Genomic DNA, 16,362 nt, shown 5'->3' with positions numbered 1-16,362 from the left:
TGGTGATGGTGGTGATGGTGGTGGTGATGTCTTCAGCCTTTCTGCCTCATGACATAACTTTAACAGCAGACTAGGGAAGTTCATTGGAAGCAAAACTGTGTAGCTAGCATTTTACACAGATTTTTTGAACTGCAGAAGGTATCACAGATATGAAGTCACCCTTCTGAGTATATGTTCCTCTGCACATGTGAAAGCCCATGCTTGTAATTTAGAACAGATAAGAGGGGCAAGCAAAAAAGGAACAACTGGCTGCATTTTTGAAGGCAGAAAATACGTACTGCCAGCCTCTATCACATGTTCTGTGTGTAATCCCTTGACTTGGTGACCTCCACCTTAACAAAGTGAAATTGTTACAGAAAAAAAGGAAGAAAAATCCATCAAGGCACATTATAAAATCTTTCTCAGTTGTGTTACTTTGATGCATGTCCTGCACATCAGCTTGGTTTAGCTGTTGAGTGGGAACACAGCATGTAGGGTATTACACTCCTTAGCAGATGATAGGGCTCGCATTCCTGAGTACAAAACAGCCCCCAGCATCTACTTTATGTCACAGTGACTGGAGAAGCTTATGATGGGTTTCTTCTGTGTAAGGAAAAGACTATATGATAAAAGCCAATATAAGGAGAATAGAAATCCAGGTGCACATCAGTGCTTTCTTGGCACCTTTGGTGAAAGGACAGGGTGGGTTTTGGCTGAGCCCTGTCAAGAAAGCAGGGCTGCTTTCCTCATTTATGGGTATTTGCTGCCCCATGTGCCCTCAGGGAAGGAACATCCTGAATAGAACAAACAAACCTCTGCAAAGGCAGGGATAAAAGCTGAGACAGCTGACCCCAACTGACCAAGGAATATTTCAGACCACATGGCATCACGCTCAACATATAAACTTGGGGTAAAGCTAGCTGGGTGCCACTGCCTGAGGACTGGCTGGGCATCAGTCAGTGGGTGGTGAGCATATTATGTTGCGCATCACTTGTTTTGTGTATTCTAATTCTTTTACCATTATTTTTATTTTTACTTTGCCTCCATTTCCACCCAATTAAACTGCCTTTAGGTCAGTCCAGGAGTTTTATCTTCCCCTTACCCCCCAGTTCTCTCTCCCATTCTTCTGGGTGAGGGGATAATGAGAGAGCAGATGCACAGTGTTCAGCTACCTACCAGGTTAAACCACAAATGTTTTACACTGCCCTTGCTCTCACTGTGTGAGCAGTTCAACTTTTAATTAGTCCCAGTCTCATTACAGTCAGCTGATGATGCAGAAATCTGTTTTCTACCTCCCTGCCAGGGAGCAGGATGAGACATAAGGCAGGTTTTTTTATCTTCAGCAGTGGTGTGAACAAAATGAGCAGTGCAAGAGACTGCATCTGTCAGAGCTGCTGGTCGCTCCTTTGCATCGACTGATGCGCTATCCCCTCCTCCTCAACAACATCTGGAAGAGGAGCACTGATGAAACAGAGAAAGGCTTTATCCAGTCACTTAAAGAGAAGGTGGAAAAGTCCATACGTAAGTAGCTAAGGTTAAAAATCAAGTGTGCATTTAACTATTTGCTAGTTATGTGGCCATTTGTGCATGAGTGTGAATTGGTCTGGTCTCCCCGCAGAGATGCACTGAGGATGCACAAGCCTTTCCACAATCCTGAGCTCTTCTTCATTCTGTAGGAAATAACTGGTGCCACCCTTGGGGTGTCAAACCCTCTCAGGCCTCCCAAATCAGTGAGTCACCTGTATTTGCTCAGAATCATCTGCAGTGACATGCAAACAATTAACAGGAGATCACAAAAAAGAACAAATCAAGAAAGTTCTCAAACAATGAATCCTTTGAGTTGGATTTATGCCTAAGAAGGCTGTGTTGGGGCTAATCCTTAATAGGATAAAAGTGCATTCACAAGGGGAATATTATATCAGTGCCCTTTCATTAAATGATAGGGTCCTATTATGCAAAATAGCTGAAGTGCTATCCCAGCTACAGATTTTCTCTAGCTATTATGGAGAAAAAAAAAAAAAAAGATTGGACCAGGATTTTTTTTTATTAATTCTATATAATTTATTAATTAAGTCTTGATCGGACAGCTATAAATGCATCTCTAAGTGTCTCATGATCACATAGTACATCAGTACATTTACTCCCCAAAGGCCTCAAGCAGCCCCTACTAAAATCAAAGACAAAACAGTATATCAGCAAGACACTTATCCTGCCAATCTTGGCAAGGAGAGGTGCCAGGCAGTGCTTCATCCTCATCAGCAGTACACTCAGCATGGTGGTAAGATCTCTGCCATCATTCTTCTCCCTATCCTAGAGGCTGAAAGGCTCAAGCATTTCCTTTGGAGATGAGGCAGTGAGTTAATGTCTTCTAGGGATACATAAATCTGCGGCTCCTTCTTAGGTAAATACTCCAATGACAGAATTACCACCTAAAAGAGAGGCCTGGGTTCTTTCTCTTCTTGCCAAGTCCTGTGAAGTATCTAGCCTCATGGCCATCCAAGGAGTACAGGTTTTGGCAAAGAACAGGTCCCATCAGAAAATATGATTGTTTTGTCACTAGTCTAGGGAATTCTGCTGGGCAGACAGCAGATTTAGGTATGCCCCAAAAGACCATGGGATACCTGTGGAATATACCTGGCAAAAACAATTGGTCCTTCCAGAGTTTAGATACTTCTGGGCTAAGGAAAGCAACCATAGAGGGATGACCCCTCTTCACCACAACATCTAACAAAGATGGGGCTTCAGTTTTTGACCAGAGAGTCAGTGACATAAGGAAGAGCTGCAGTCCCAGAATTCCCCTTCTGATGTTTGTGTGTGTGTGTGTGTGTGTGTCTGAAACCATTATCTGCAATATCACTCAATTAAAAAACCTGGAGTTCAAGTTGCATGTTCATTAAGGTTTTCCCCATAACAGCCCTGAATCAGCAAAGACTTAGTCTCCACTTTTCACCTTCTGAAATCCCAATCCCAGTCTTTGGTCACTTCTGGCATCACTTCCCTCAAAATGAATTCTCACTAATTTCAACAGTCTTTTTACCAGGCTGTATATAATGAAAAACATTTTTCTCTCACTAGCTCAGATACTTTAGAAAAGCAGCATTTTTAAGCAATTTTTAAAGATTCCAGTTCGGTTGAGTTTTATATAATTCCCCCTGTTTCCCAACCAGATTAGCAAACACAACCTTTTCATTTAGCACTGAATTTAAGCATGTTTGAATGCACCATTAGAAATTCTGGTTCTACTGACCTAAGAAGAGCTTAGGCATTTTTTACAGTGAGGCCAGGATTTTATCTGGGACTTAACATGTGAGGAGGTCTGGCTTCTATTGGGGAAAAAAAAACAATATTCAGCATCTTATGGAAACAGGACTGGGTTTGCCAGCCTTGGCAGTAACCGATGTTCCACATATTTCAGGTGATCTGGAAGGTAAAGTCAAGTGGCTGGACAACTTTCAGAAGTTCAGGCAGCTGCAAGAGGTCATAATTTGGCCTCAGGTCTGGGATCGTGACAAGAGATTCTTTGTCCCAGAGGTAAGCAGTTTTCTAAAGGGCATTTTCCTCAAGGAATGTTTAGTTTCCTATCTATTTTTACAGTGTGGTCTAAAGTTGGCTGCTTGTCTGTATTTTAGTTGTGGGAGATGGCTTTGCTCTAACAGGAACAGCTGCAGCCTGAGCGTTACAAATACTGTAGCTGAACACGCAGGCTGTGCACAGTGCCTTAGATGATAGCATGGGTTGCTCTTAGCTAACGTTCAAGAGAGTACGATCCTGTGATCCAGGAAGACTTTCCAGAGGTTTCTTTTAGGGAGCATAATGAAATGGGATAGATATAAGTATTGCTACCTTTTTATAAAGATATGAAGCAGAAATTATTTGCCTCTTTCACTCCTCAAGTTGAGCCAAATAAATTTCTATTGACATTTAAATAGCATTACGAAAAATACCTGGGAACACGTGCACCTTTCTGCTCTGGTCACCCCCTTAGCCATACATACAGACTTCAAGAATTATGGTATCAAGTGGGTGATTGTGTCTGTTCACACACAGGGCTGCAAAAACCATTAAAACCACTCCAGAAAATCAAAACCCAGCTTAACATTTCAAAAGCTTAAACATGTTTAAGCAATAGCACTGTTGAAGAAATGTAGCCATGCTCAGTTATTAACTGTGTGATGTATTTACCCTGAGATAAGAGCACACATGTACTCAATTTAGCTGCTGGCTGCCTTGCAGCTCTCCATCAGATATGCAAGATTCCCTGTTCACTCTCTCTCTCTTTTTTTTGGGTCAAGTGTTTGAAGCAAAGCCTAAGGGAAAACAGCAGTGAAAACATTTTGTGTTCAACGAACAGACTTCTCCTTCATGAAGGGAGGCTAACACTAGCAGGTAACGTCCCTAAATGTCCCAGTATCAGGAGTTAGCTGAACAGAATCACATTTTGCTATGGCAGATGCAGAATGAATCTCTGCAACAGTATTAGGGCAGGTGTGGGAAAGAAAAAGCAAATGTACAGCTTGTCACAGAGAGATTGAGAAGCAGGAAAGCTGCCAAAAGGATGAGTAATCTGCATGGTTGTTTACTGTCACATCTGGATATTCAGTCTGCCAGGTGCTGAAGAAATCAGCTTGACTTGCCAGTGCCTGCCACTCAAAGGGAGCATTTTACTGTCACATTCAAGAATGTGCCAATAAGCAAACAGGAAGTTTAGACTGTCCTATACAAGGTGCCTCATGTTCCTGGGGACCGATGTCAACACAATTCACCTCTCTGGCATCATATCCACCACATGCTTCCTTGAAAATCACTGACAAGTGCAGAGGGTTTTCCTATTTTTATTTCATATTTCTTCTTTGCTAAGACTGCTGTTTTGATGGATGCCTTGGAACAAGAAGGTGTTATCCTGGCAAGTGGCTTCCCTTCTATGAACAGAGCACTGCTACAACATGCCATTAACTCCACAGGTAGCACAGTGCTCCCACACGAGCATGTTGATTTCTTCATCTCTGTTTGCAGCTATCACACTGGCAGAGTGGAGACTCATATCTCCAGGCAAACAGGCATCACTCTGTGGCAGGGCACAGGCTGCTTGCTGGCCAGCTGCTGCAGAGGAAAAGCAAATGTCTTCCTTGTATGAGCAGGAAGGAGAGCCTGGTCAGTGTGAAGACCATCACGTGAAAGGGTGCTGGAAGCTGCATGCTATGGTGGATGCAGGGCTGTAAAAATGGCTTGACAGAAAGAAGCAGAGCCCATGTCTTACATTTCCTTCACCACTTCCTCAGAAAGAGAGGTGAAGAGAATAAACTTTCTGTCTCCCACCACTGTTATTACTGTTATAAAAGGCGTAGCAAAAGAAACACAGTGTGTATTTTCCAGTGTTTCATGAGGAGAATTCTAGTTGCACAGAAGGCACAACATCAGGGACATGGAGAAGAGGTTGCTGATGATGTTTAGGGGGTGGCACGCACAGCTGAAAGAAGGCCACTGAGTCGTCTCCTTTCCATGCTTCCCTCTGCACTCATTGCTCTGTTGATGAGACATCAGCCCCCAGTGCAGGAGGTAAGGGTGGCCGTTGGGTGGCTACATTGCTTTCTGCAATATGTAATCGGAAAATGGAAAGAAGTATGAGCATAATTCTTACCCACCAAGCCAGCTGCCTGCAATCTGTAATATAAAAGTGCCTGGCAATTGGCCACTTGCCTGAATGAAATATCTTTCAAGACAAAAATGAAATCACAAGTCAAACATAATACCACACAACAGAAAGAAGCATGTCCTAAAGTCATCACCCCTGAACAGGCTCACAAAAATTTGGTGTTAAAGTGAATGCGATCGCTTGAATGAAACAGAGATCACTGAGACTACAGTTGTGTGGACCTTTTGTAATCCTGTAGCTGAGAATAGGAGCAGCTGAGAGAAGTGGATTTGTTCAGATATAGGAACAGAAGGCTCAGGGAAGACCTTAGTGTTGTCTTCACTGCCTAATGGATGGTTTAAGGCAGATGAAGCTAAAGGCATCTTGGTGTTGCACAGAGAAAGGATGAGATATAACAATGCAAGTTGCAGCATGGGGTATTCCTCCATTAGATACTTGGGAAAAAAATTAACAATTAGGGTGGTCAAATAATGGTAGAGGGGATCAGAGAGGTTGCTTTTATGATCTTATGAATTAACATTTCATCACTACAATAGCCTGTGGAGAAGGCAGCATACCAATATTTAAAGGTACCAGGGAAAGGGGGCACTTCCCTCTTTATCTCTGCCATTTTCAGAGGGTTCACTGTTTACCAGGTAGAATTTGCTAATTTATAGCATGCCAATGGTTGCCTTTGTAGGTACTCCAGGGGATCCAGGTCACTTTTCCTGGCAGTCAAGTAGCTGTTTTTCACAAGGTAGCTGCTACAAGATACAAGTATTAGTAGCCAAAATCAACAAGAAACATTAAGTGCAGACCAGGGGAGAAGTAGTTGTGTACTATATCAGAAACCATGCTTCTTCACTAAAAGCATTTTATATGATTCTTTTAACGGGCATAATTCATAGATGTGCTTCATTATAAAATAGCAGTTCCTTAAAACAGTCCCACCATAAAACTGATTTTGTTTCGGTTTTCTCCTCAGAAAGCACAAGACTCCTTGACATCTACCTCTTCCTGTTCAACGATTTCCTATTAATTACCAAAATTAAACGTCACAGAAAGGTAATAACGGATAGAGATATACATGGTTGTGGTTGTTATAGTTGCTAGCTTGGTAAATATTTTGAGTGTACTTTGGAAGACTGATCTAATGATAAATACAAGATGTCTCATCAGCATGAAGGCCCAGTGATACCTCCTTAATAGAAAACCATCACACTGATTCAAAACCCTGCTTCTAGGCTCAGTATGTCACAGACACACTATGACAGGCAGAATTTACATTACAAGACCTTAATATTTGCCTGTGTGCCTGGTGGTGTTCTGACACACTGGATTCCTGCTGCTCAGAAAAGTGCAGGGTTATGAGAAGATTTGTAATGCTCCCTCAAGACTCAGTTCAGCACCTGAGAAACTTTTATCCCAGAGGTATCAGAACTCTTGGAAAGAAATAGAAAAAAAGAGGGGAGGCAGGAGAAAACAGGGAAATGGAAAGTTGGCTTTGTTCTCAGCACTAACACAGTCTGTTGGACGTCTCCTCTCTTTGCCTAGTTGTTTAAAATTGAGGGAGTTCTATATATGATAAATATCTGTATTTAGCCACCAAAAAAGGGAGTGGATGACCTGATATTACTAAAGCTTCAGTGCAGGAGTGCATCTAGCTCATTAGGTTTATGAAGCTGATGTAAATTAAGGCCAGGTGAACCTATGCTGATCTCAAGAACTTTGTGTCTGATTTAAAGACTTGTGTTTGTCTTTAAAGAAGTAGGTGTTCTGCTTTTGTAGGAGATAAGAGAATGTATGCAGTGAGATTCTAGACCAGCAGCACCATCCCTTAGCAACAGAGGGGGATGAAGGGAGCAGGGATTCAAGGGACCTGGTGCCCACTGGCAAGTCTCAAATGGTTGCCCAACGTACATATTTTGGGGAACCTTCTGTGAAGGGCTGCAACCCATCTGGTGCCCCTGCTAATCTGGTGAACCAGGCACTGTCTGCACCTGTGCGAGGGGAGATGATGAAACACACCTTCAAGGAACAGAGAAAAGGTCCTGTTATTAAATCAGGGGGGAAAAAGGCGGAGAAAATAAAAAAAAAGAGAGTTTTGAACACTTGTTTTCTGCCTGTGGACTTGTACTGTGTTTCTAATGAGGCTTTTTAGTACAAAGCCTGATGTAGAGCTCCAGGTACCAATGATTTTTTCTGAGGTTCCTCAAGCAACTAAGCTGTCTGAGTAACTCTGGTAAGAGAAAGCACATAATTTAGGCCTGCTTAGTGCCTATACTTCATAAGCAGATGGCAGACAACCAGCTAAGCAACTTCATCTTCTATTCCCAGAAATATGGGAGCTCAGACACCAGTTTAATGCCTGCCTGTCCTTCCCTAACTCCTGAGCTGCAGTCCTTCATCAGAGAGGGTGGATTTTGCACTGTCTTAGACCAGCCCATCCCACTAGACAGACTGATACTGAAAAACGTTGACCCCATCCATGTTACAGGTATGTGCCTATGTGCATTTGAACATCCTCGTAAATACCACCTCAGTGCATTTTGTATGTGGCAGTATAAAGGGTAAGAAAGATGCTATTTGTCTACAAAACACCCTTAGATGCCTGGGATGCCTGAGCACTCTGGCTTCACAACTCTTCTCCTACTGTGAAGCATGAACTGCTTACACAGATGCTGCATCCCATGTCCCTCTGCCTCTAACAGTGACTTTTACATACGCACCAGATATTACCCATTCACCTTAAAGGAGGTAGCTAGACTCCAGTGACTTCTTGCTCACAAATCAAGTATTTTCTTGACCTGTCCTCACACTCTGTCAAACCTTGAGCATCCTTCCCAAGCACACTTTCAATCCCATACTACTTATGCAGCATTTTCTGCAGTTGTACCACTGCACTGCTTTCCTGGGTGTCCTCACATATGCACAGCAGCAATTCTCGAGGAGGCTGGAGAGATCTACCTCCTGTTGCTGCTCCTACTCACCTCCCGACCACCCCTTGAGAGGATGGAAATCACCTGCTGTATCAATGCCTCCTTGCTCAAAGACATCCAAATGCACTGCCAGGGGGAAACCAGCTCCAGTAACTGCTGCTGTGCCCTTGGGTGAGATAAGGAGGAGGACTGACCTCCAAAGAGAGTGACCAAACTTACCCTGACAAAACAACATCCCTGGAGTCATAGATCAGAGCGTGGGTGAGGGAGCAGGCATGAAACATCAGGTTTCCCTTTGGTCTGAGCCACTCATTCAGGCTCTCACACACCCCAGTCTAACACTGCCCAGATCCCAGGAGCCTCCTATGTCAAAAGGAAACAAGAGAAATACAAATCTGCAGGCTCCAGGGCTTGTCAGTCGTCTTAATCCTAAAGACTGAGAGGAAAAGTTCAAGGAGCTAGAGTGCTCTGTAGAAAATCAACAGATATGGAAAACAAACCTAGAGCCCATAAAATTCATTATAACTTTGAAATATATTCACCCAGATTACTTAGTATTCAGCATCAATATTGCTAGGAAATAAAGGTAGGCAATAAAAGGCAAATTACTAAAGATGAGATAAGGGGATGAACAGGGAATAATAACATTTTCCAGAAGGTGCTCCAACCACTTTCTGTCTGTCTAACAAGTCTCCCTACAAACCCAGCAGAAAAGAAGAAACTGCAGCAGCCACCTCTCACCAAGGGGAGGACAACCCCATGATCCTGCCTAAGCCCAGACTAAATGCAAGGCTGGCAGCTTCTGTTTGCTGTTGTGGGCAGTGCAGCTACCCTCTGCTTTGTCCATATGGCCACTTCCAACTGGCCATAAACACCATAATGGAGATGGGAATAAGATTTTTGGATTTTTTTTCCAAGTCAGCATTTCCTGCACTCAGAGATTTCTATTTCTAACCAAGGTCCCCATGATCCAGCAGCAGAATAGGCAAGTTACCTGCTGCATCCCAGCCCAAGCTCTGGCCACTGGCTACAGCCCTTTCCTGCACACAGGACCTCCTTGACTGACTAATCTCCCACATATTCCTACCAGCTTTATTACAGTCTCTGTCTGTAAGTCTCTGTCTCTTTTTGACAATCTCTGTTACTTACCTGTAGTCTTGTTACACCTTGGAAGCTCCATCCTAATACAGAACTCCTTGGAGTGGGGTACAAAAAAATGACTACAGGGAGCTAGCAGTTCAGATTTCCACAATTTTGTGTAAAACAACAACTAAAACTTTCATTGCCAATGGAAAATACCCATTTGCAGGAAAAAAAAAATAAAGTTTAAATATTATCAGGAATGTGTGACCTTGGGGAATGCTGCCAAGTCATTTGCAGTCTCAAGGAGAATTTTGCTATTGGTGGCAGTAAAAGATTAGAACTGCTGTTGGTTGCAGTTCTCAGAAATGGCAACACCTGACTTGTAGTGATTGTAGTGACCCATCCCATAAATCAAAAAACAAACCCTGATGTTTGATCTAACATATACTTTGGCATCCATTCTTTCGCTGAGGGTTGATCTCACTTTGGGAAAAAAATGTACCTCAATACATAGACTAGAAAAAACTATACATATTGCAATGTCATAGAACTGCTCTTTTGGTAATGGGCAGGAGGATGACAACTATGCAGATAATTTTAGCCTGAAGCCTGCTACGTATCAGTGGAGGGATAAGAGACATAATGGTGTCCTTCTAATCCTGGGAAGCCACCCTAAAGCAGAGCTACCTGCAAATGCCAAAACCTTGTACAAGAGATTTACACTTACCTGTAAAATGTAATAGTAGGAACCCATATCTGAAGCTCATAAGAAAAACATATTTTCTGATTAGGAAATCACTTTCCCTTTAACATTTGGCTGTGGATTTAAGATTTGGGGAGAGCCCAAACCCATCATCACCAGTCCAAGTGCAGCCATTTCCCTACCTGGCAGACATAGTATGGACTTGCTTGAAATAACATTAAAATGGAGCCTTTCTCTTTAATTTCTGATATTTGTTTTTCTTTAATTTCAGTTAAGATTTAGTCCACTTTGAGTGGAAACTTCTCTTAATGACCCTCAGTTAGACTCAACAGTACAATAATAAAATTATTAAAAGAAATTAAAGCAGGATTAGCTTTTGGAAATAACAAAGCCTCCTGCACAACAAAAAACTAACCCTATCAGGATGCACTGCTCCATTAAGAATCATAAAATATGATTACATATATAATTTCTTCAATCATAATCAGACAATGGGATATAAAGCTGGACTGACAGCTGTACAAGGGAATTTCTATCACCTCTTCACATTTTTCCACAGTCTTCAGCCTGCGCAATGCTTTCCTAATACAGCATGAAAATAGGTACCGTCAGTGCATAGCAGTCTTCTTGCTACAGGCTCAGACAGAGGCTGCTAAAGTAAGTAGCATGCTATTTTTTTCTTCTCTAATTACACACCCACACTTTCCCTAGAAGAGGATTGCAGCCTGAAAGCAGCCATGCTGTGATAACAATCGGCTGCAGCTGTGACATTTGAACAGAACCAGACCAAAACAAAATAACAACCCAGTGCTCAGGCTCACACATTTCTTACAGGATTTTTGCTGTTGAACAAGTACCAATTTGCTATCAGGGCTGGCAGCAGGTCATGTTCTTGTTGAAAAACACTGTAATTTCTGACTGGTAAAAAACCAGGCATTTTTGTGTCACAGAAATGAAGACAGTCAGCCCCTCCAGAGAAGTGAACACCAAAACACAAACCCCCACCTTATATGCAGTAGTACTCAGATCAGAAAACTGTAGCATGCTCATCCATGCACAATACACATCTTGCAATTTCAGGTTGAACAGATGGTATGATTCATTCCACCATTACATAAGTTTACCCCCATTTTCACACCACATCACATTCTACTAATAACGCTGCATGTAACATCTGAAAGTGTGGTAGACGCTTCACAGAAGTCTATTTTTTCTCCTGTAAGTTGAATTTCATTCTCTAGTACCTAATGCACACAAATTTGACTACCAACAACTAATTCTTCAGAGTAAGTAACAGTAGACAGACTTCTTCAGAGAAAAGCAAGGAGTGAATTCCTGCCAAGTTTGTTGGTACTTGAAACAGGTTATCTACTATAGATACCTACTCAAGAAGTCGATAACTTCTCCTATAATTGAAATATTACCTTTCCCTTCTAAAGCTGCCTTCACACTAGGTGGCTTCCATCTTCTCAATGTCTCCCAAGTCCAGTTTATCAGAGAAGAGAGCCCTGCTGTGAAGGGTACTTTTCATTTGTATGTGGTGGCAGTACCCATTTTGTTGACTCAGGGTGATGTAAGCCCTCAGGGTAGATTTTCCAGCACTGGTTGAATGCAGTGAATTAACTTATTTCAGCTCCCAAGAAGCCAAATCTCAGCATGATCAATATATTTTTTGAAGAAGCTTTGCTAGCCAAGATGAGCTCATGGGTTTAGCTGATATGATTCCTGCAAGGCACAAAGGAAGGTGATCTGGGTAAGATTGATGGGCTGGTCTAGATGACTTTTAAAGGTCCCTTCCAACACAAACTATTGTATGATTCTATGATATTGCCGAGTAGTATACAGGGAGCTAAGTATACCTGAGGCAGACAAGTGCCTCAAGCTAAGCTGTATCAAAAGGGAGACAGCAAACTGAAGCCATACATGTCATATTCACATTGACTCATCCCAAGCAGACGGCTGACTCTTGAATCTCCTGACTTGTGCAGTGCCTACCTTGGCCCCCAGCTCCCTTGAGATGCCCTGTCCACCTGCCTCTTGCTGCAATACTGCACTCTACCCACCGCATGGGGAGTACACATGGTGCATTGAATGTTGATGCAGTGAATCCCATGCCCTATTCCCACCTCTTTCTCAGAGACCAAATATTCAGTAGATACATGAAAACACAGACCTGAAATACGCTGCTGTTGCTCATCCCACCCATACCATTATTATGCCTTCCGTTCTCTACCTCCATCTCCCACTCTTCTCCCTGAGCCTTGGAAAGCTCAACAGCTTAAATCCTGATTCCTGTGAGCCCAGTACTGCCTGGAAAAGCACTGTGCAACCACCACCACACTGCACATCAGACCTCTTCTGCCAGAGGCTCCAGAGCAACCACCCCATACCAAACACAGGCTTTGTGCTCTGCCAGGCACATGCAGACTCTTCCATGTCCTCTGCTGGGAACCCTTAGGCCTGTAGGTCATTCAATTTATCTCTAGCTTTCTATTTTTCTGAGTGATGTTTTAACTTGAATGAGTTTATAGGGTATAAACACACACAAAAAACAACCAAATGGGTCAATACAAAATGTATAAATCCCAGCATAGCCCGAAGTATGAGCTGCCCTTTTTCACATGTTTCTACTCTTTGCATCAAAGCTCAGTTCAGGAGAACAGCTCCTGACTAAGCAAAATAAAAACCCTGGGATGAAAGAAACACAGCTAGACCTTAAGCCTGTATTGCTGTCACCTAATTTGTAATGTCTAATCACAGCAATTCGGAGACAACTCAGCTTCTGTGACCCAGGCCATCTGGACTAGCACAGAGAGAAGGAAGTTATGTGCTTTAAATCCATCTCTCCAGCCATCATCCCCTGCTCTCATATCTTGATGACAGCAGATAGAGAGCTGAATGCTGTCAGCATGATTCTAGAAACTGAAAGTCATGTGGCAGCACATGACAGATCTCAGAAGGGAACAGAATTTGTGATGCTGATAGCACTGGGGCCATCTCAATCAGAGGAACAGGAAGCCCAAACCGCAGGGGCAGCATTAAGCTAATAAATATCACAAAAAAGAGTGAAATAGCCTGCAGCAGGCTTCACCATTACAAGCAAACAGAGCATTAAACCCCTACCTTCCAACCAAAAAGGAAACAAACCTTCACTGGAAATCCCTGGCCCTAGACACTGACTCCAGCAACATGCAGTGACCTGAGCAACTGGGAGCCTTGGTTCTGAGAGAATTCATGCACAGTTCAGGAATCACGAGCATGTGGCTTGAAGAAAGGCTAAATAAAACTGGTGATTTGTCTGTTTCAATAACTAGAACTTGTTTCTATTATCATGGTTAACAACTTATTTTTTCCTGCTACAGAAAACATGGATGTCCCAGATAGAAACAGCAATCTCCAATTACTCTGTGCAACATGAAATCAAGAAAAGCACCGCTTTCTGCCTCCCAGCTGAATCCTCTGGAATTCAATAATGTCAGCACAGCACTGACAGAGGCAATGGAAGACTATTGTGGTGATAACACACTTATATCTTCCGGGATGCCTTAAGTTTCTGAAGCTAATAGATTTCTGACTCGACTAGGCAAGTGTAAGGAGTGAATGCAGAATGCAGGGATAAACTGAAGGGGGCAATGTGCCTTGCAGTAAGTGTATCACTCTTAGAGGCTCCTTTGCTTCGACTAGGGTAAAGCTCTTGCCATCCAGGGGAGCTCTGATACAGATTGTCGTTTCCTAGAAAGCAGGACAGTGGAAACACCTATGTTGGTGAGGAGAATACCTTCACGAGAAAAGTCTAGAAAGGTTATTTTGAGAGCACTCACACTGTATTAATATTGTATAGCCATAGTTACTGATAGTTATGCCTCTCTACTGACTGAATTATAATATCACAGGATGTTTTTGCATTACCTTGAGCATGAGATCAGTGAAAGCATGTGTTGTGTTGATTCCTCGTTAATTTTTAAAATGAGATTATTTAAGTTTCTTTGAAAAAGTCATAATTACATATAACATTCAGTTAAACCAGAGATGTGACTGGATATATAAAAAGAAGGAAGTGCAATGATGCCCTGCTTTATTTGCATTCTTTTTTTTTTTACCTGAAGTTTTAACCACTTTATTAGCAGCAGATCTGTCATTATGCATTTTTTTACACCCACTGCAGCCTTTTAAGTTTGCTTCAGAAACTTGAGTGTTCCTTTTGCATTAAGCCATTCTCTACTTCACTGCTATTTCAGGTCTATGGTCCATGTAGCAGAAGTGTGCCCATTATTAGTCACTTTATTTTGCCATCTTTTTGAGATACTGGAAGAGACCCACAGAACAGACTGAAACTACTCGCCACAACATTTGTGCAGGTTACTACCATGGAGGAAGGGTGCTCTCACTAGGTTAACCTTGGCTAATCTCCTGATATTAACCATAATCAAGAGAGAAAGGGAGACTTCCCAAAAGCCAGTCCTGATGACTGTCACTTTTCCCTCTTTCTGTCCCAAATCAACTAGTCTCCTCAGCAGGAAAGTTATCCATTAGAATATCTCCTCAGAGTCAGAAACTACTTCAGGGGGGAATGGAACAGAGAAGCCTTGCAGATGAGGGCTATGCTGAAAAACAGTGCAATTTCAGTTGTTCACAGTATTCACAGGGGAGCCAGCATTCACCTCTACACCACAATTGAATTAGTGATGAGTTTGAGTGTTGCCCCTAATCCCACTCCTCCCCATCAACACCCACATGGATGTGGTTCTACATTTTACCCACTGGTTCACCAGTACATACAACCTACTGTCTGGAGGCTGTATATATATGTATGTACTCACCTGGTTGAACACCCTCCAGATGCAGCTTAAGGCCACTGTGGTACACATCCCTGTGCTTTTCCCTGTACCTGTGGTAGGCAAGTTCTTGTCACAGCTTCCTGGGAAAGGAACAGCCACTCAGGCTCCATGCCAAGTGGTGAATGTGTAAGGCAAGAGAGCAAAACAGTGGAGACAGCAGATCTGCTGCAGGGCTCCACACAATCTGCAAACACTTAGCCACAACTTGGCTTACAAAGCTGTGCTCCATCTCCCTGATTCCAAGCCGAGCTTCACACTGCATCACACCCTCCCCCTTCCACTACTAGTGCCTCACCAGAACCTCACAGTACCTTGCTGTCTTCAGAGAGATGCAAGCTAAACACACCGTTCTGCAGTCTGAAGACAAAGATGCCTCAGGCAAAGATGCCTCAGTCAAAGCTGGGAAGGAGACCTTTTTTCTCCATCTTTTTCCACTGTCTACACAGAGCTGCAAGGAAGATCTGCTTCAATAGTTAAACACAGGTTTTTGTGAATGCCTCCCAATTCAATAGCGGCTTTGTTACGGAACTGGTCTCACACACATCAATCACCTGGCTTCTATGCAACACAGTTCCACCCTGAAAGACGTTTCCATCTCACAAACGAGCCCTTCATTAGCCTAAAAAAATAAAATAAGAGCTACTTCTGAGTCTTCCAGTTTTGCCATTTGTCCAACTGCATTGAATACAATGGCTGAACACAGACAGTGACTTGAATGCAGGACACATCAGCCTTTTGCAGCTACTGGGAATGGAAAAACTGCTCTGAATTTAATCTCTGAGAAAACAGATTTGGAACACAGCAAGTATCACTGCTTCCTCAGGAACGTGAAAACTTCTTGCATCTCCCCACAAGTCTAAGAAACTGAACATTTAGCTTGTTCTTAGATGTGCAGCTTCCCAACAGGTCATTTGTAAAATGACATATCCTCCATTTCAAAGCAGCTTTGTTATCTTGAAATGGGGCAAGGTAGTTCTGAAAGACAAAACCGGTCAATTAGAAAGGTCTAATTTTTCTCTTTTTTTTTTATTGTCTTTAGTCATTCCTTTAACAGGTTAGAAAACAAAAAAACCCAAAACATTGCAGTAACATTTCATCATAGTTTATACAGAACCGGTTGATACATGGTGTCATCTCCTCATCCAAATCCACAGCCGCTTTCTGTATCGCAGAGTTCAAGAATTACAG

At 42.6% G+C, this 16,362-nt stretch overlaps 1 protein-coding gene across 1 annotated transcript in view; it reads left to right on the top strand.

Moving 5' to 3' along the window:
* PLEKHG7 (pleckstrin homology and RhoGEF domain containing G7) overlaps positions 1 to 14,127 on the top strand; it is a 31,709-nt gene extending 17,582 nt beyond the window's left edge. The window contains exons 11-17 of the mRNA XM_034063324.1: positions 1,326 to 1,500; positions 3,395 to 3,510; positions 4,272 to 4,365; positions 6,597 to 6,676; positions 7,949 to 8,108; positions 10,896 to 10,993; positions 13,699 to 14,127. Coding sequence (XP_033919215.1) covers positions 1,326 to 1,500; positions 3,395 to 3,510; positions 4,272 to 4,365; positions 6,597 to 6,676; positions 7,949 to 8,108; positions 10,896 to 10,993; positions 13,699 to 13,809 — 834 coding nt within the window. The 3' untranslated portion in view covers positions 13,810 to 14,127. The remainder of the gene's footprint in view (positions 1 to 1,325; positions 1,501 to 3,394; positions 3,511 to 4,271; positions 4,366 to 6,596; positions 6,677 to 7,948; positions 8,109 to 10,895; positions 10,994 to 13,698) is intronic.
* Positions 14,128 to 16,362: the final 2,235 nt, after the last annotated feature.

The sequence above is a fragment of the Melopsittacus undulatus genome, chromosome 5, assembly GCF_012275295.1.
Source record: "Melopsittacus undulatus isolate bMelUnd1 chromosome 5, bMelUnd1.mat.Z, whole genome shotgun sequence".
Classification (NCBI taxonomy): domain Eukaryota; kingdom Metazoa; phylum Chordata; class Aves; order Psittaciformes; family Psittaculidae; genus Melopsittacus; species Melopsittacus undulatus.
Note: the sequence above shows the minus strand (reverse complement) of the source record. Positions and strands in the feature narration are given on the sequence as shown.